The sequence below is a fragment of the Giraffa tippelskirchi genome, chromosome 4, assembly GCF_054371585.1.
Source record: "Giraffa tippelskirchi isolate mGirTip1 chromosome 4, T2T-mGirTip1v1.2.pri, whole genome shotgun sequence".
NCBI lineage: Eukaryota > Metazoa > Chordata > Mammalia > Artiodactyla > Giraffidae > Giraffa > Giraffa tippelskirchi.
The window spans coordinates 54695656-54715494 of NC_137278.1; the positions used below are offsets into that span (position 1 = coordinate 54695656).

The 19839-nt window shown below is 40.5% G+C and overlaps 2 protein-coding genes across 10 annotated transcripts in view; one reads left to right on the forward strand and one right to left on the reverse strand.

Moving 5' to 3' along the window:
• The window catches only part of POLR1A (RNA polymerase I subunit A), an 80404-nt gene extending 77082 nt beyond the window's left edge, over positions 1 to 3322 (reverse strand). For 2 of the 7 annotated variants that reach the window (XR_014082743.1, XM_081592821.1), the window contains exons 1-2: positions 2975 to 3322; positions 2398 to 2496 (exon numbers count right to left, since the gene is read on the reverse strand). Coding sequence is in view for 3 of the 7 variants with exons in the window: in XM_081592821.1 (XP_081448947.1) it covers positions 2398 to 2474 (77 nt within the window). In the remaining 4 variants the exon portion in view is untranslated. Of the gene's footprint in view, positions 1 to 2243; positions 2290 to 2397; positions 2497 to 2739; positions 2882 to 2974 lie in introns of those variants that run through there. The other 5 variants (XR_014082744.1, XM_081592820.1, XR_014082742.1 and 2 more) reach the window with 4 other exon arrangements.
• The window catches only part of PTCD3 (pentatricopeptide repeat domain 3), a 28136-nt gene continuing 11203 nt past the window's right edge, over positions 2907 to 19839 (forward strand). For all 3 annotated transcript variants that reach the window (XR_014082750.1, XM_081592864.1, XM_081592865.1), the window contains exons 1-12: positions 2907 to 3023; positions 4586 to 4638; positions 4747 to 4783; positions 8388 to 8433; positions 11907 to 11975; positions 12462 to 12566; positions 13916 to 14039; positions 16166 to 16281; positions 16819 to 16889; positions 18276 to 18363; positions 18818 to 18878; positions 19356 to 19441. Coding sequence is in view for 2 of the 3 variants with exons in the window: in XM_081592864.1 (XP_081448990.1) it covers positions 2920 to 3023; positions 4586 to 4638; positions 4747 to 4783; positions 8388 to 8433; positions 11907 to 11975; positions 12462 to 12566; positions 13916 to 14039; positions 16166 to 16281; positions 16819 to 16889; positions 18276 to 18363; positions 18818 to 18878; positions 19356 to 19441 (960 nt within the window). In the remaining variant the exon portion in view is untranslated. The remainder of the gene's footprint in view (positions 3024 to 4585; positions 4639 to 4746; positions 4784 to 8387; positions 8434 to 11906; positions 11976 to 12461; positions 12567 to 13915; positions 14040 to 16165; positions 16282 to 16818; positions 16890 to 18275; positions 18364 to 18817; positions 18879 to 19355; positions 19442 to 19839) is intronic.

A 19839-nucleotide genomic window follows, 5' to 3' on the forward strand; every position in this document is an offset into this window, starting at 1 on the left:
GAAGAAAAGTAAGCAGAAAAGGGGGAGGATAATAGAGTGGGCCAATGGTTGGGGGGAGTCTGTACTGAGAAGCTTATACTTGAACAAAGGCCTGAAGATGACGGAGCCGGCCATGTGGTCACCTTCACAGGAGAAAGAAGCAGGGAGTGCAAAGGTCCTGAGATAGATGTGTGCCTATGGCACTCTGGGAACAGCTAGGAGGCCAGGGTGAGTACAGAGGTAAGTTCAGAGAAATACCAGGGGCCAGAATGACCTTTCCGGGCCATTTTAAGGACTTGGCTTTTACTCCAAGTAAGCTAGGAAGCTACTAGAACCTAGCACAACAAAAGGTAGCATAATTACTGAAATTTCTCAACCCTAGACTCAAATACATCAAATGTTAGTAATGGGTATAAATTTACTCATGCAGTTCTCTGAAAACTCCACAATTCACTTCTAAAAAAATCAATTCTACTGCTTTTGAATGAAATAGTATCAATTTATGGCTAGTGATGATACAATTGAAATTTCAGGAGCAGCATATCGTTGTAGCTCAGAAGTTGATTCATTCAGTCAGTCAATGAGAGTTGAGGATAAAAGAAAGGCCAGTGGAGAGAGACAAAAATACAAGTAAGCACAAAAAGTAACCGAGAAACCATGACACAACTGTACTAGTTGCGGAAAGACCTCAGAAATGAGAGAGGTTGAGCTGCCCCTTCAGTGTAAGAGATGCTCTCCAGGTGCCTCCGGGGGAGCAGTGGGGTGACAGCAGGGGTGACCCCTCTGGCAGAGAGGATAATGCATGTGGAGGAAACAGCTTGAAGAAAGGCACAGATGATGAAACCTGATGGCAGTTTATGGAATGTGCAAGTGGTTTAGTAGGGAGAAAGAAGGGATGATGTTACACCTAAAATCAGCACTGGCCTGATCATGGGTAAACCTGTAGGCTAAGCTAAGAAAGTATCATTTACCTGAGGGAAATGGAAAGCCTTTGGAGAATTTTAAGGGGAATAGGGTCATCATCACATTTGCACTTTGGAAGAATAATTTTAACAGCAAGGTAGAGGATGGACTGGAATGGTGTAAGGGCAGGGGACAGAAGAAAAAGACAGTTCAAACAAGAGATACGGTCTGATGAAAAGGAGGGTAGAGAACAAAAAAATATATAGATGACACACAATAAGAACCCAATACGCAAATGAGATGTCAGGAGAAATGGGTCTCGAATTACAGCCCTGTCACAAAATAGTGAACATTTTGCACTAGATTAAGGTATACCATTTTGGAGGGGCACGTTCTCCCTCCCCGTAGGGATAGCTGTTGCATTTTCGGTATATGAGTTTAAGATCTCAGTGTGAAATTCACATAGAGATGTCCAACTGCAGCTGAAAAAAGTCTGAAAAATCAGGGAAAGAAATTTGGGTTGGAGATTTAAATTTGAGAGTACAGATCATGAAAGTGGTAAAATTGTCTAGGGAGGACATTTTGGAAAAGAAAAGCTATTTGACTAGAATAGAATAGCAAGGAACAGCATGACAAGGAAAAGAGGAATCAGATAAAGAGCCTGAGATGAATTTGAATATAAGCCACTGAATGCAAGATCCTTGTTCACCAATGTGTCAGGAATGCGGCTCAGACGGTAAAGAATCTATCTGCAATGTAAGAGACCTGGGTTCGATCCCTGGGTCGGGAAGATCCTCAGGAGAAGGGAATGGCAACCCACTCCAGTATTCTTGCATGGAGAATTCCATGGACAGAGAAGCCTGGCGGGCTACCGTTCACATGGTGGCAATGAGTTGAACAGGACTAAGAGACCAACATTTTCACTTTTCATGAACACCTAGTCTAGTGCCTGGCAAAAACTAGATGATCAATAAATGTTAGTGGGTTGATAAACTGAGTCAGGAAGGAAACAATACATGCCACAGAAATAGAAGAACCTGAAAACAATAAACTTCTGTCAAATGCTACGGTGATGAAAATGAGGACTTAAGAGGGTCTTTTTGATTTAGTATTAATAACTAGACAGAGAATATAGACGGTCCAACCAAGAAGTTGTCCCATGAATTGAGTCTTGAAGAATAATCATCTTACAGACAAGAGGAGACTCATCGTGAGCTTAATAAACTACGTCAGAGACATTACAGTAACGCCACAAACCAGGCTGATTTAACGAAGAGACTGGCGGACGATAACGCTTCCATCTGGGAACCCCCACCTACCCAAGTGCAAACCAGCCACTCTGGGCTCTAAACAGTGCTCACCAGCCCAAGACGTTCCCAGAACAATAGGTCCCAGCAGGCCATGCGCTATACAGCAATGGACTCTGAGGAGAAACTGGGCGCAAGACCTGCTGGGAACAGTAGTTTACGGCCCCGACCCCAGGAGGCTCTTGCATGCTTCCCACCAGCTCCTTACTTGAGTTCTTCGGCCGAATACATCCCGAAGGAAATGCCCTGCAGCCGCCGCCAGGGCATGTTCTTTGAGCCCAACATCCTCCAGGTTAGTTTCGAGCTCCTACACCCAGAGAAACGGCCCAGTCACCACAGTTGTACTTTTCACACCACCTCCGGCCCGCCACCATGTGATTTTAAACTGCGCTTGCGCGCGAGAAAGGCTTGCCTTAAAGAGAATTACAGGGCGAGGGTGGGGAAGAAAATAATTTCACGACTCTCGCGCGCCCCTTTATTTTGAAAACAACCGAACATATATAAAAAATTAAAATAATCTTTTAGGAAAGACTTTCGAGGGAAATGAGACCTTCTGAGCCTTTAACTTCCGAAGCAAAGTCTTTTAAACCATGAGCTTGTAACCTATTTTATGATTGATTTCTTCTTGTTCTGTCTCAGCCAATAGCCGAGCTATTCCCCGCCCACCTCCCACCTCCCGCCTTAAGGTGAAGGGCGTGCTTTCCCAGCATGCTATGCGAAGACGCCAAATATGGCGTCCTTGGCGTCCGCAAGGTGGCTGAGGGTCAGCTATGGGCTTTACGTACCGCTGACGGCTCGGCGGGCAGGTTCGTGTGGACGGACCCCTAGTAGCAGGTAAGAGAAACTTGGAGAACCCATGAGAAAGAACCAGGATCACCTTGGCTGTTTGTATCCTCTTTCCCCCTTAGTGCTGGGGAACAAGATGCGGTGGAGTGGAATGCGCGCGCTCGTGGCCGCGCGACCCGCCAAGCCAGCACGCGGTGCGGCACATTTTTGAGCAAGGGCTCCAAACGCGCTTTTTGGGGTGGAGATTTCTCACTTGGCTGGTCTACGCCGGGGTTAGAACTCGGGAAGATTAAGATTCTTCTGTTGGGGATCCTGCATTCTAATAAGTGTGGCTATTAATCACCCCATTCCGAGTATTTTTTTTTAAAGGAAAACTTTATCCGTCCTTACTCCTTTTCTCCCACCCGGGAGGAACAGGGGGAAATCAGATTTTCCCAAATTAAAGGTAACTTACCAGTTCCACTGGATGTTGTGGGGATGTTTGACGGAAGAAATTTTCCAAGTGTTCATAAAAACAGGAAAGCCCAAAAGATGTGAACACAATCTGAGTGAAATCGCTGTGATTGTTAAAACTTGGCACGTGTATCATTTGTGTAGTTTTTTTCAATACAAACAATTGCGTTGTGGAAGTATGAAAGGCAGCAATTGCTTGTGAAAGCTGGAAATAACCTAGTTTTAGAAAAGATTGCATTTCCTTTGAGAGGTGATAGACAAATTCCCTTATGTGTAGACTGGCGCTAGTAGTAGCTATCGAAAAACAGTGAGGAATAAGTGAGTTGTGTAATTTACAGTATACATTTTATATTAAGGCCTTCCCTCAATTCGGCTCACAAAAGAGAAAACGCTCCACCAAGTAGTGCAAAGAGGGGTTGATTTAAGAGGACACTGGAGACCAAAACCAGTAAAGGAAGTAATTTTCTATCTTAATCACATCTTGACAATTTTCTGAAGGGTATCAGTGCTGTTTAGGAGGAAAATACTTACACGATAATGTATGTGATCTGTATGATATGTTGACTTTTTTTTTTTAACGTGATAACATTTTAAAACTCATTCAGGGGTCAGTGGTTCTATATTTTGGGTTAAAAAAATAATATCAACAGTTCCAAGTTTATATTAGGACACAGGTATTTGGTACATTTCTGAGTGTTGAAGGAAGTGGGATGAAAGACCATAGTGATCTTAGTTTCATAATTGGCTTTGTCTTTTATTATCATTAGATCATCATCCATGTGTAAACAGGAGCCCATTAAATCATTTCTTTTAGCCGCAGTGTTTTAGGTCTGAAAGTCCTTTATATTTCAGGTCAGCTGTTAAAATATTCAAGTACTACTAAATTTTTCCTTTCTTTTCTATGATTTTATTTAATGAGACTGCCTGATTTTAAAATTTTTTGGCCATATTATATCTGTATCTTGTACTTATTTTGTAATGGTTTTGAACCTGCCATTGAGGCCATGTCTTCTCAGCATACCTTGACATGAATTATCCCGTCAGTTTGATCCATGATAATTGGAAAATTTTGGCTCAGTTGCACATAGTTGGAGGTGAGCTGGAAAGTTCATTAATGAGTATTAGCTTTAGAGCTTTTATTTATTTATTTATTGCAGATTTTATTCTGGAAGTGCAGCTGACCCAAAGGTTGAAGGAGCTGATGTAGCAGGTATATAAAAATGTATTGAAATAACTCCATTTTTATGTTAATGCATTATACTTCTTTATAGTAGTAGTATTGGAAACTGATTTGGTTTGTTTTATTTTTCGCATTAAGGAACTAAAGAAGTAGTCATTCCAAAAAAGAAAACTTGGTGAGTATTCAGCATTCATTTAGAAAGTGGTTAAGTGCTTATGAGAAACGTTGTTAGGTAAGAAGCCAGTGACAGGAATAGCAATTGGAGGTAGAGAGTAGTGAGTGAATGGAGAGTGAGATTTACTTTAGAGTTAAAAGACCTATCTGAACTAAATTTGGGTTAATACTTACTTAGTGATGGTCAGTCATGAGTATCATCATTAGAATAATTTCTGTCTTTCTTAAGGAGGTTTCACGTTGTTAGGGGACCGAAAAAAAGAATGGAGCAGACTGCAAAATTTAGCTTTTTTAACCCACTGGATAGATCCTTGAACAAATTGCCTTATACATAGTCAACATTTGTTGACTATGTAAGAATTAAAACTTACAAAAGTTCATGTAGTAATGATATTACTGAATGCATTGAAAGATCCTTCAAAAAACTAGGTCTTTTTTTGAGTATGACTTGAAGATTCAGACTCATTAAAAAAAAAAAACAAACCTCTCTTAAATTAATGATCATTGCCAAAAGGGGAGTGGGATAAATTGAACATGTGAAAAGGAAATAAAATTACCACCAGTCACCGTATTCAAAGGCAAGTTACTTAATCTGTCTGTGCCATAGCAGAATGTGGGTAAGATACTACCTGCCTCAGAGGATTACATGAGCATTTCAACAGTTACTACCACATAATCAGATCTCAGTAGATGGCAGCTATTATTTTAAAGTTCTGCAGTATAACCTTTTATATATCAGTTGTATGTGGACATTTAGTTTAGTAGTAATTTGTTAGACGTACTATTCTGTACTCTGATTTTAATTTTGAATGATTACATAGTATTTTATTGTATGGATATATTCAAGTTCATTTTTACCTTCCCTAGTGGCCCAGCGGTAAAGAATCTGCCTGCCAATGCAGGAGATGTGGGTTCGATCCCTAGGTTGGGAAGATCCCCTCGAGAAGAAAATGGCAACCCACTCCAGTATTCTTGCCTGGGAAATCCCATAGGCAGAGGAGCCTGGTGGGCTACAGTCCACGGGGTAGCAGAGTCAGATACAACTCAGTGACTAAAATGAGGGCTTGAGAATCCAGAACCAAGATCAGAGCAGGAATATACATAAGCATGAATGACACATTTCTCAAATGGCATTCCAGTCCAGTGCACTTTACCAACTCACTGTGCCTCTTTCCCTTCTGACAAAGGTCCCACGGGGAATACTAGAGAGGAAGTGTATTGAGGGTGTGTTCAGATGGCCTACAGTCTAGTTAGAGTGCATATTTTATACTTTATTGCTTCCCTGGTGACTCAACTGGTAAAAAAAATCCACCTGCAGTGCAGGAGACCTGGGTTTGATCTCTGGATTGAGAAGATCCCCTGGAGATGGGAAAGGCTACCCACTCCAGTATTCTGGCCTGGAGAATTCCATGGACTATATATAGTCCATGAGGTGATAAAGAGTCAAACACAGCTGAGTGCCTTTCACTTTTCTTTATTGAAAACACAGTTTAACTGTACCTTAAAATGGGTCAGATGATTTTATTGGCATCAGAATCGCCTGGGAATTTTGTTTAAAATGCATGTTCCTGCAGGTAATTCTGCATAAGCCCCACAAATCTGGAAAACAGTAAGGCAGGGTGGGGTGTGATCATGACCTAACTGTGGTGGTGGGAGACCATGCAGGCCAGCCTCTAAAAAATGCTGTCTTAGAATAGGAGAAACAGGGTAGTTGATATAGAGCTTTGGTTAACAAATTGAGGCCTGTTTATTTATAGCCCATTAAGTAAGAATGGTTTCTACATTTTTTATAGTTGAAAAAGGTTTAAAAGTAGACTATTTCATAACACAAATTTCGGTGTCAGTTAAATTTTTTTTTCCTTTTTAGAACACAGCCTCAGTCACTTAATAACTTACTATCTGTGGCTACTTTTATGCTCCAAAGACAGAGCTGAGTAGTTGTAACAGAGTGCTCATGGCCCATAAAGCCTAAAATATTTACTCTCTGTCCCCTTAGAGACAAAGTGATTGATAGAGGCTCTCTATTAGAGAACCTATAGAGAGCCTCTGTTTTCCAGGCTCAGAAATTTGTGCTTTTAGATCGAAAAGAAACTATAAAGACCTCTTGCCTTATTTGAGAGATGAAGCATCTTTTAAGGCTGTGATTTCCCAGATCACAAGTGCTGTAGAAGACTTCAACAAATTGTAGAGGGTTATTGTGAGTTTTCATATACAACTGTGACAGGATGAGTATTCTGAGCATGTTATCTGTATTGTGTAGTTACTTTAGGGAGAGCATGGAGCCCAATTATCAGTGCATAGGTGACTGGACTCATTAAAGAAATGGATGTTAAAATTTACCACACTGGCAAGAAGAAGAAAATGGATATTCAAATGCATTTGTTGATAGGGCAATCAACTGGAACAACACATTGGAGAGAAATTTGGCAGAACCACAATTTTAAAATGTGCAATACCTAATTGGTTAGCCATTCTGGAGAAACACTTGCAAATATATCCAAAGAGACATGGATGAGAGGGCTCTTTACAACTTGGGAATAATAAAGTGAAATGGCCCCAATGCCCACAGTAAGATGATTAAAAAATGTTATCATACAATATAACATTTAAAGAAATTAATTAGATCTACACATAGTAACATGGATTGTGCAAACTTATGGAACACACACCCAGAATGATGACATGTTTTTTTGTTTTCATTTTGTTTTTTATGGTGGTGTGTGTGTAAAAGTACCCTTTAAAGTTCTGAAAATATAAACACTAAACCTACAGTAGAGTAGGGGCAGGGGGTAACAAAATAACATCAGAGAATAGTTTTTTTTTTTTTTTTTAATTGAAGGATAATTGACTTACAGAATTTTGTTGTTTTCTGCCAAATTTTTTTTTTTAGTATAATGTATTCATTGAGATTATTTTTAAAATAACCCTCTAAGAAACTGGTGACTGATTTGAATGTTCTTAGTGTTTTTACTTGCATTTGTTGAGTATGTTATGAAGATTACTCACCTGATAAGACTTAAATATGCTAATGAAAGATTTAGTTAGGGAATACTGAGAAAAGAATGTCTTTCTCTTGCTAAAATTACATTAACTGCTATTTTAGAAAATCTAGTAGATATTGTATACATCAGGGAATTAGTCTTGACATGTAAAGTTTTGTAGATGTTTTCTTTTTTTTTCGTATGGTCTGTTCCCATAAAAAGCTGAATTGGGGGTCACCAATTTAGATAATAAAGGCAAGAGTATTACAGAAAGCTGCAGTAAGAATGCAGAGTAAAATGGATAGAACGTAAGATTCAGGGTTAAGAAAGTTTTATGAGATGAGGGTGGAAATTGCTAGCCCGGGGTGATGGTTATAGAGACCAGGCCAGAGAGGGTAGCAAAGCATAGTAGCAACATGTACTAACCACCTTTGGTCAAAAAATTGAACAGTTTTTTTTCTCATTTTCTAACTTATTATTCTGGTGATCTTGAGAGATCAGAACTGGCTTTACTTGAGACGTGATCTTTGTTAATGGCCAGTCCATTCTGAGAGTAGAGTCACTTGTTCACATTGTGATTGTGAGAAGCCCTGATGAGGGTTAACTTGTGATTCTCATTCTTAGGGATAAAGTGGCTGTTCTTCAAGCACTTGCATCCACAGTGCACAGGGTAAGTAGGAATTTCAGGTTTTTGTATCTAATTCAGCTAATAATAAACTTAACGTTCACACCTCTGCTTTATTGACAATTAAACAGTTGTGGATCTAGAGAGTTTCATAGCACTATCTAGTCCAGACTCTTCATGTGACAAATGAGAAATCTAAAGCTTTTAAAGTGATTAGCCCAGGGCTACTTAGGATATCAAAACCTTAACTTGGTGCCATGGTTTTTTTCCTCCAGATTCAGTGTTTTTATACTATGCCAGTGATTTTTAACCTGAAGAGCTTGTTGAAATACACGTTCCTAGGGAATGGTTGGGTGTGATACTCTAATGCAAGTGACCTGTAGAACCACTTTGAGAACAGTGTACCCACCATACTGAAAGAAATTCAATGATTAAGAATCTGGGTCTTGGGGCCAAATGTTCTGTTTCATCTTTATCACAAAGTTAACCTTTTCTCTTGATACATCAGGGAATTAGTTTTGACATGTAAAATTTCCTACGTGTTTTCTTTATTTTTAATGGCTTATATTATGAATGTTACATCAAACTTACTTTAGAAAAATACATCTGGTTTATAATCCGTTTCCTTATCTGTAAAATGGGTGTTTACTTACAGAACCAAACATTGAGATTTCAGGTGAGAAATAAGTTAGTACACGTGAAAGGGCTTAGGACATCACCTGGCACAAAGAACATGCTCAGTAAATGCTGGCTATTTTATTATTGCTCCAGCTATCTGATTTATTTGTGAATAAATTCCTCCCTTCACAATTCAAGAATAGGGTTTGTAGTCTTGATAGATAAACTGAAACCATAGTAAATGCCTCAGAAATAGAACTTTCAAATTCTCTTTTTTTTAACCACGGTATCTATGTTGATTCTCACCCTCCTTGAGGCGGTTATCACAGATTTCCAGAACTGTTCTTCTATTGTAGGTATTAAACTTACGGGCCAAATACATCCTGGAAGTTTCTGAGGTTGATTTTAAAATATTGCATCTCCATACTAGCAAGATACTGAGATTTTCAGCTCACATATCCATAAATAGGCGCTTGAAATGTGAACTCGGGAAATAAACCTCAGAGATTGTTGTCAGTTTTTTAATGAGATTGACCCAAGGCGCATTTACGTCAAAGAAGTTGTAGAATTATGTGCACGCTTGTCTGATTTGGGCTTGGGCTCTTAAAATCCAGGGGACAATTATTCATTCATTCAGGAACCACACATTCTACCCTTAACAGTGCTTACCAGGTCATCCAAGCCATCATCATCTCTTACTATGTTCAATTCATTACAGCAGTCTCTGTTCTCTTGACTTCCTCAACCCCTTAGGCAGCCATAGCAACCCTGCTAAAATGTTGACTCACATCACTCTTCTACTCAGAATTCAAATGGCTTCTCATTTGTTATAAATGAAACAAAAACTGAAGTCCATCCAAGGGTGCCTGAGGCCCTACGTGATCACCCCTGCCTCCACCCCAGCTCTGACCACATTTCCTGCCATCTTTCTTGTGCCCTCTGCCCTAACCAGGCAGCCTCCTAGCTGATTCTCAGTTTCTTATCAGGCACAGGTCTGCCTCGAGACTTTAATGCTTCCTATTTGTTCTGCCTAGTTTATTTTTCCCTGAGATATCCACATAATTTCTGCCTTTATCTCTTTTAAGTCTTTGCCTTGAGGTCCTCCTGGACCACACCATTTTAAATTGTATGTTTATTTTCTCTGACAGTTTGTCCTCTCTCCCTTCGTTTTCCATAGCAGTTATCTCCTTTAAATTTACTATATGTTTTATTTGCTTTGTTTTCTGGAGATTTTATTCCCCACTAGATTGTGAGTTCTGTGGAGGATAGGATTTTGTTGTCTCCCTGGCACATATGAGGTGCTTAGTAAATATTGAATGAGCAAATAAGGCAGGCACTGAACTAAACCAGTGGTGGCTGGGGAAGGGGACAGTGGAATAGGTAGAGGATTTAAGAAACTGCAGTCAGCCGCAACTGATGATAGCTTAGTTGAATGGAAGTAATGGGAGAGGATCTTTGATTTGGGTTGCAGAGTGCTTGGTACCCTTCACTGAAATAGAGAAGATAAGAGGGGAGGTGGCTCTGTCAGAGAAGTACAGTTAGGGGTAGGTTTGGTGTGAGGCATCTGAGCTATAGGGCCAGAGTCGAGGAGTAGTTTCTCAGAAACCATTAAGGGCTTGGAGATCACTGAGGGAGCAAAATGTGGGAAACAAATAAGAATAAAGTCTAGTGAGAGAGGTCCAGCATATGACCCCAAACTAGAGGCCCAAACAGGTATTTGATAAAGATGGTGGACAGGACAGAGGCAACGGTTGGGAATCATAGAGTAATGGTCCAAGGAAGCCATCCTAGAACTGCTTCCTCTGAGTTGTCCTTCATACTCGTCACATCTTGGTAGAGAGTGGATGCATGCGTGCACGGTTTCAGTTGTGTCCAACTCGGATCCTATGGACTGTGGCTCACCAGGCTCCTCTGTCCATGGAATTTCCCAGGCAAGAATACTGCCATACCCTCCTCCGGGGGATCTTCTCAACCCAGGGATCAAACCCGTGTCTCTTACTTCTCCGGCATTGGCAAGGGGGTCCTTTACCACTGGCGCCACCTGTGAAGCCCAGAGATCACCTGTGAACCAGATGAAGTGAGCCTCAGAGGACTGTAAAGGGAATACAGAATTTGAAAGTGGTTTCAGGAACTGAGAGCCCCAAAAAGTACTGCTTCCAGGCCCTAGGTCAGAGCATCCCTCTGTTAAGAACCACAGGGAAGCTCTTCCCCCAGAGAGTCCAGGTGAATACTTCAGGGTGGCAAGGGGACTGTCAGAAGAGATTCGGGATGTAGGTTGAGTTTTTTCTGTGAAACAAAGTTGCCAGAAGGCACAGAGAAGGGGGCTGTGAGGGAGAGGGGAGGAATAGAGGAAGTAATTCAGGGAGAGGAGGGAATAGAGGAAGTAATTTGGGGGCCGTTCTAAGAGAGACTGCTGGTGCCAAAGAGTTAATCTTGTTCAGGGTTCTACCTGAAACAACTTAAAAGAAGTCTGGAACCTTGGAAAACAGGACACGGGAGACGCTGCTGCTGTTCCCACTTCCTGAGAGGGCCCTGTAAATAGTATCCTTCATTTGAAGGAATCTTTTGGGTGGTTAGTGCCATGCGTCAAAGGGACACCCTAGTTCAGGAAAACTGGTGCCCAGGCTGGTTAATTCAGAAGCTCTTGACTTTGCATTTAAAACAGTGATATCCCTGCTGATAGCAGCCCCTAGTTAAAACCAGTCATGGGGATTTGAGCCATTGTTTGCTTTAAATTGTGCCTAACTATAACCAAGTCTCACAGAGCCTAGGGTACAGTGTAGGTATTAGTGTCTACCAACATACTTGTTTCTGCTTCTGTGATACATGCATAGTTAAAACTTCCACAAGGTCCTCTGAATAAAAACCTAGCTAGAGAGACTTGTGTGTCTTCTCCACAGGATACCACAGCAGCACCTTATGCATTTCAGGATGATCCTTACCTCATACCGACATCCTCTGTGGAATCTGTGAGTATTTTTATGTAACTCGGCTAGTATTATGTTTTACCTTGTTGGTTTGGGTGACAGGACTACACATAGGACTTATTTTACTTGTAGACACCTTTGAAAAGTTCATAGAGGCTGATAGATAAATTGGTAGACTTTCTGATTCTTTTACTACTTTTATCAAAAAGTTTTAGAGATTGGCTATGGAGAAGGTATTTGGTTTGCATTTTTAGTACTTAGAGATCTTTCCCACTATAGCGCAATTCACTCAGTTTAAATGCATTGTTTTTACACACCTCAAGCTGTATGTAGGATCCAACCTGAAATTATGTCACATTCAGCAGACGTGGATAAATAATAGGTTGTTTAACTTCTAATTGGAATTCTGTGTATTACAGTGTTCTTTGGGCAGGGTGGGAGAATGCAGAATAATTCTTGCTGAGGGTGTAACTTTGATCTAAATTATATGTAATACCAATTTACATCTCAATCTTTTTCTTTATACAGCATTCATTTTTGTTGGCAAAGAAGTCTGGAGAGAATGCAGCAAAATTTATTGTTAATTCATATCCCAAATATTTTCAGAAAGACATAGCTGAGCCTCACATACCGGTAGGTAAGGAGAGGTAATTGCAATTTTTAGATAATACTATGTAAATATAAACTAAGCTGCCACAACTAATGTTTAAATAGCCACTTGAATGCCTACAGTATTTGGGTGAAAAGTCTTTTAATGTTTATGGCTATCACTGCTCACAGTATTAACCTTTATTATCATTTTTAAAACTACATGTATTTGCATTTCATTTTATTTTCTTCATTTGGCTTCTGCAACACCAGGCTCTCAGATCTTCTCCTCTGACTTCCTTTTCTGGTTCCCTTAGATAGTTTTCCATCCACTCCTCAAACCTTGGTGTCTTTTTCTCAGGATTCCATACTAGATCACTCTTTTTTTTTTCCTGACTATAATCTTCCTGCTTCAGTAACCCTATACTCCATTTGGCATTCTTGTATGTTGGCATCGATGTCTCTACTTTGGACTCCAGATGCTTTTTTTGCAGCCCCATGTGTTCTGTAGTCCTGAGGAGTGAGTGTGGGGGGCCTGCTGGGTGTTAGGCATTGCAGCTAGTGTGTCACACAGTGGTCAGCTGAACATGGGCTGTGCCTCTGAGTTAAGGAGCAGATATAGTAACTCAGACTCATTGTGTCTAAAACTGCTTCCTCTCAACGTCTCCCTACTTTCTAAGTGTGCATACCCAGCCACCCAGACACCCCTTGTACTTCTCAAGCAGCAGATCTTGGGGACAAATTGGGGCATCAGTGTGATCATGTCCATAAAGATATTGAAATCCTGAACTAAGACAGTGACAGCAGTGGAATGACCATTTGTTGGGCCTACCTTCTCCCCTCTGTGTTTCTGACTGATAGTTACTCATCTGTGTTTAGTTCTCTTCTGCTTGAAGCCTCCCCTGGGTCCCTAAGTATTTGAGTAATTTGGTGAGTGAGGTAAAATCAAGATACCTTGGTAATACTGAGTGTTTACAGTAAAAGAAGTTATCAAAGGTGGAAGGTTTCCGTCTTTACAAACTAGGTGTACTGTGGAACCTTCAACAAAGATTGAGAGGAAAGTAGGAAGGATGGTTTTAGCAAGGGAAAAATAGTAAGTTAAGCTTGAAATTGGGGAATTTAGTTCAATACAGGATTCTTCAAATACAGACTGACTATTTGTAATTAGGAGCTTTTAAATTCTCTGCCCCAACTTAGGAGATCTCTAAGTAATCTTATTTTGGTGACTGGAGAGATAAAGTTAGATTCCCTAAAGAGACATTCATGTTAAAATGATAGGTAGTATCTAATACATGAAACATGAATATTATGTTGTGTTAATCAAAATCTTGTCTTATTCTGATGTGCTTTCCCGTTGACCTGTTTGCACTAACTTTAACCTTCTTATTTTCTAGTGTTTAATGCCTGAGTACTTTGAACCTCAGATTGAAGAAATAAGTGAGGCTGCTCTGCAGGAACGAATCAAGCTCAAAAAAGTCAAAGCTTCTGTGGACATATTTGATCAGCTTTTGCAAGCAGGTGACTAAGTTCATTTGAAGCCCCCACGTTCCTGTGAAGCTCCCCTGGGAATGTGGGTGTGGCAGTAGGCCACGGTTGTGCACGTGATCTAGATAGTTGTGAGTACGAGTTACAAGTGCTATGCTACTTCCTCTGCTTGGTAGCTGTTTATATTTTTTATAGTTTAAGAAGTCATATTTCAAGTTCTGCTTTAGTGTCATTTTGAAATTGTGGGTAGGATAGAGTTGTCCTTGCTGGTGTGTTGTCCTCTTGGGCAGGTAGAGAAATCTTACAGCCGTTCTTCCTTAGCTTCTGTTTTTAACATCAGGTTTGTTCGTACTGTATTCATGTTTCTTATATTCTGTAAGTGTGTTTGAGAGGCATAAAACAGACTAGAAAGAAGTACTTAAAAAGGAAGAGCACTAAGCTGCAGGATCAGAAGCTTGGGTAGGTTCTGGCACTAATTAGCACTGTAGCCTTGAAAAACTCAATTCCTTTAATCCTTCTGTCTCTCAAATCCTGTGGCTATCTGAATTTGATGTGGGTGAACCTCCAGGGGTGTAGGTGGCAGGGCTTGTAAGCTACCATGAGATGCTGCTGCTGCTAAGTCACATCAGTCGTGTCTGACTGTGCGACCCCATAGACGGAAGCCAGGCTCCCGTCCCTGGGATTCTCCAGGCAAGAATACTGAAGTGGGTTGCCATTTCCTTCTCCAGTGTATGAAAGTGAAAAGTGAAAATGAAGTCGCTCAGTCGTGTCTGACTCTTTCTGACCCCATGGACTGTAGCCTACCAGGCTCCTCCGTCCATGGGATTTCCCAGGCAAGAGTACTGGAGTGGGCTGCCATTGCCTTCTCCGTACCATGAGATGAGAATATACCTATAGTAGCATGGAAGGCAGCAGCATTGCTTAAGTTTTGGAATCTGGAGTGCTGGTCAGTTGTTTAGGATAAAAATCAGCCAAACATACAAGAGATAGAAACTGGACTGAATCACTCAATATAGTCTTGAATATGCCAAGAAACATTTGCAGAAAACTTTGTTTAAGAATTTTGGTGTGTAGCCTGTTAAAGCATCAGGTGTACAAATGAATTGCTGATGCAGGTTGTCATTTAGGGAGGCTTTTCCCTCTGTTTATTGAATATGATAAACATCATTATATTAAGACTTGTCTTCCTCTGTTTTATACACTGTGTGGCGTAGGTGCATGCAGCTGTTCAGTGAACCTTACTAAAGACAGGGTCAGACCCGTAACACTCAACTCATTCAGAGTAATGGAATGAGTCGACATACTAGGAGAGGAAATATAGAAAATTTTAATATCAAGGCCCTAATAAGTGCCAAGCACTTTGTAGGCATTTAATTCTGTAACACCTTATGAGTTGATGTACTTGTAGTCATTTATAAAGGAAACTGACTGACTTCAAGTAATCTTCAGGGTCACACAGCTTTGAGATGCAATGAGGCAATCCAGTTACACTCCATCACCTGTTTCCCCTCCACTCTGCCATTTTTGTCTTTTCTAGGCTTTTAAGTTTCCTGATGGGCGTTTATATTATCAGTATATTTTCTTAAGAAAAATGTAGTTACTTTTCTTTTTAAAGCACTAAGTTATATTTCATACTTCTTCCTGTTCCCTTTTCTCCCTCTTGATAAGTGTCAAGATGGGAACATAATGTTTGGAACAGTAATTTTTTAAAGGCTACTATCTCTAGGCATGTATTTCAGCGAGGGCCTGGATCCAAGTGAAACAGTTCTGATTGCATTTGTGAAAATGGAACTGGGCCTTGGGGGACTACATGGCAATCATTTCCAGAGCATTCAGTTCAAAGATGATAGGTAGAACTATGAGAGAGTTTCTCTGGGGATATGAGTACATAGAATAAATGAGCCCAGGGTCAAACTTGGCTCTTGTATTTTATCTCTTCTGTCAGACAGCACTGTTAGGGATTGTGTGCTCTCTGCATCACTCCAGATGTTTAAGCTGATGTGGGGTGTACACTCGCCCTTGGAGAATGGATGACACTGGATATGTAGCCAGGAGGGCCACAGCTCATAGGAAAAGTGAAGACTTTTAATCCAATAGGCTTTAGTTCTTTGATGTTTCAAAGTTTCTCTCCCCCACCTCCTTTTTTTCCCCACCCACAGGAACCACTGTATCTCTGGAAACAACTAACAGTCTCTTGGATTTGTTGTGTTACTATGGTAACCAAGAGCCCTCCACTAATTATAATTTCCAACAACAGGAACAATCAGAAGAGTTGGTAATGATTTTTTAAAGTTTCTTTTGGTAGTAATTCTCATTCTAAGGCGAGTTCCTATGCCTTGTGTTAGGGTATAGATTTGTGCTGAGGTGTGATGTAGCACAGTATGTAGCCTGGACAAAGGGTGATGTGGAGGAAGAGATGGATTTTAACAATTGTTTTACCCTGGTTCCTTCCTTAAAAGTATTTTGACCTTGCCTTCCACATGCAGAAACCAGTGACCAAAAATGTTTGGATGGGCCCCTTTGTTGTTATTCCTTAAAGTGACAATATGTTGTGTATGGGACAGCAGGGAAAACCCCTGTCCCCAGCCCTCTTGAAAATTCACGCATATGTAGGCAGAGAGGAATGAGCATATACTCTAGAAATTAATATTTCTTAATAAACACTGGGTCTCCTTTTTACCTTCTCCTGAATCTTTATTTCCTTTGCTTTTCCGAAATTTCCTCTGCCTTGCTAGTTTTGAGTAGTATAACTCGGAGAATGCTTTCTATTGTCGTATTCTGTTTTATATCTGTTGGTGATGGCTTATTTCAGGAAGACGCCGAAGAGGGAGATAATGTGAAGTCTAAGAAGAAGGCTGGTCATCAGCTTGGAGTTACTTGGAGGTATGTTACAGTATAATTAGAACTTTTATGGATCCGTACAGTTGTGGAATGTTCTCTATCACCCCCTGAAGAAGATACAACCTGTAGTATTCTAAAATGCAATTTGTTTTCTGTGTGCAATGTAAATGTCACAGTTGGTTTTCATATGTGTTTGGACCGTTTTTATTAGATCTTTACCTCCAACCAGCTAGAGGTACAGGACTGGTGTTGATTTCTCTTTTTTCTTTCCCTGTCTAACTCCATGTAACCATCATGGTATGGTTCTTTTGGTAGTTTCATTAGTAGTCCTATTTTGCACTATATACCTCTAATTCTAAAAAGGTTCAGAATTTTTTAAATTATGTTAGAATACACATATGCTAGAGTGTAGTTCTAAATTAAGACTTCTGGCTAACAAACAGAAGTATTCACTGCTAAACAAAAGATAAATATCATTTATGTAATGATTCAGAATTCAAATTAACTGAGTAAAAGTATCTAAAAGAGAGGTATTTCATAAGGGTATCTGGAAAAGGAAAGCTACTGTTAATATCAAAATGAGTAGAATAAAAAATTAAACTTCTTCAGTAGCTACTTATCATTTCTTATAGTGGTTAAGAGCAGGGACTTGTGAGTACCTTTTTGGCCCAAATCCAGGCTCTATTTTCCAAGATGTGTTGGTAACAGAGAAAAGGAAGGTGCAGCGTGATTTGTATAACATAGCACATTGACTGACTGAAAGAGCCAGATTATATAAGCTAGAATAGGATAAAAGATTGCAGGACACCCCATGTCTGTGGTTGCCTCTGGTTAATTATATCCAGTTGAAAGAGGGTGGAGGAACTTTGCTATGTACCCTGCTGTGCAGTTTGCTTTTTGTTTATAATGCTGAGTATATATTACACCTTTCAAATCCTGGTTCTCCACTTAACCAGTAAATTTTTGGACAACTTAAGGTCTTTGAGCCTCAGTTTTTCCCATTTTTAAAATGATAGTAATCAGATCTCCCTCTCTGGGTGGGAAGAATTACTTGAAATTATATGCAGAAAATGCTTGCTGCTTCTGCTGCTAAGTCGCTTCAGTCGTGTCTGGCTCTGTGCGACTGCATAGACAGCAGCCCACCAGGCTCCTCTGTCCCTGGGATTCTCCAGGCAAGAACACTGGAATGGGTTGCCATTTCCTTCTCCAATGCATGCATGCATGCTAAGTCGCTTCAGTCATGTCCGACCCCATGGACAGCAGCCCACCAGGCTCCTCTGTCCACAGGATTCTCCAGGCAAGAATACTGGAATAGGTTGCCATTTCCTTCTCCAGCAGAAATGCTTGGAACGTTGCAAATACTCCATGTGGTAGCTGTTACTGGTTTTATCTGTTTCTGCTGGTTCACGTTTACTGTCTTGTGTCTAGAGCCAAAAACCATGCTGAGAGAATCTTTGCTCTGATGCCTGAGAAGAATGCACATTCTTACTGCACAATGATTCGAGGAATGGTGAAGGTAACATTTGTTATGGGTAGTTTTATGTTTTTGTCTTTAATTTCTGCTGAATCAGGGTTTCTCAGCCTCAGAACCCTTCACAACTGGGCCACATAGTTTGTCATCGTTGGGGGTTTCCAGAGCCTTGAAGGATGTTTGGGAACTGCCTCTGCCCACCCATGCCAGTGATTCATCCTCCCATCCCCCAGTTGTGACAACATAATTCTCATAGTTGTTTTTTCATTTAAATAAGATTCATTTATTGAAAAAAAAATTATTAGGAAAGTTTCTAAAAATTGAAATCACTGGGTTGAAGTAACAGGAATAGACACTGTATTATACCACACTGCTCATGTAAAAAGGAAAAACACTATCCATTCTGGGCTATCCTTTTACTTCTGAGAACAGTAGATATGCAAATATTTATTAAAGACAACTTTTATGGTGTTTAATGTTCATCCTTTCTCTCTTCCAGCACCGAGCTCATACACAGGCATTAAGCTTGTACACTGAACTATTAAACAACAGACTCCGTGGTGAGTTGTGTTTGGAGAATTCCCCTCTGTCCTTCCTTTCCTTCTCTTGTGTGCGCCTGTGTGCGTGCTTAGTCATGTCCCAGCTGTACGACCCCATGGACTGTAGCTTGCCAAGCTCCTCTGTCCGTGGATTTCCCAGGCAAAAATACTGAAATTGGTTGCCATTTCTATCTCCAGGATATCTTCCCAACCCAGGGATTGAGCCCACATCTCCTGCATTGGCTGGTGGATTCTTTACCTCTGTATCACCTCTGCATTCTTACCTCTGCATCATTATATCAGGAGTCTATAAAATCACAGGATTTTACCTTAATGATTCGTTCATTCTTAATCTTTTCCTGTGATGTTGGTGATTGAAGCGAGAGTCCAGAGCCAGAGAAAAGAGTGATTTTCTAGTTTTGTGGACTCATGTGCATGACCACTTGGCCTTTAATTACCAACCCCAAATTTTGTTAAAGTAGTTTTCTTCTTTTATAGCTGATGTGCACACCTTCAATTCATTGATTGAAGCAACAGCATGGGTGGCAAATGAGAAATTTGAAGAAAAGTGGAATAATATATTGGTAAGGAGGAACCCTCGCTTTGGCTACTAATAGGCCAAAATATCTTTTGCTGGGAGTCCTGAAATACAGGAGATGCGAGTTCAATCCATGGGTCAGGAAGATCTCCTGGAGAAGGAAATGGCGACCCACTCTAGTATTCTTGCCTGGGAAATGTTATGAACAGGGGAGTCTGGTGGGCTATCGTCCATGGGGTTGTAAGAGCTGTACCTGACTTACCTACTACACCACCACCACCCACTGTTCTTTGCTAGGAGTACATGGGATGGAGAGAGTATTCACTGAGCATCTTTGTGGTGGTCACTATACTGGGCACTCCACTTGTGGTGACCTGTTCACACCCTTCTAGCAACCCTTAGTTTAAGTAGCTGTATCTGTCTGACATGTGACCCAAGCATACA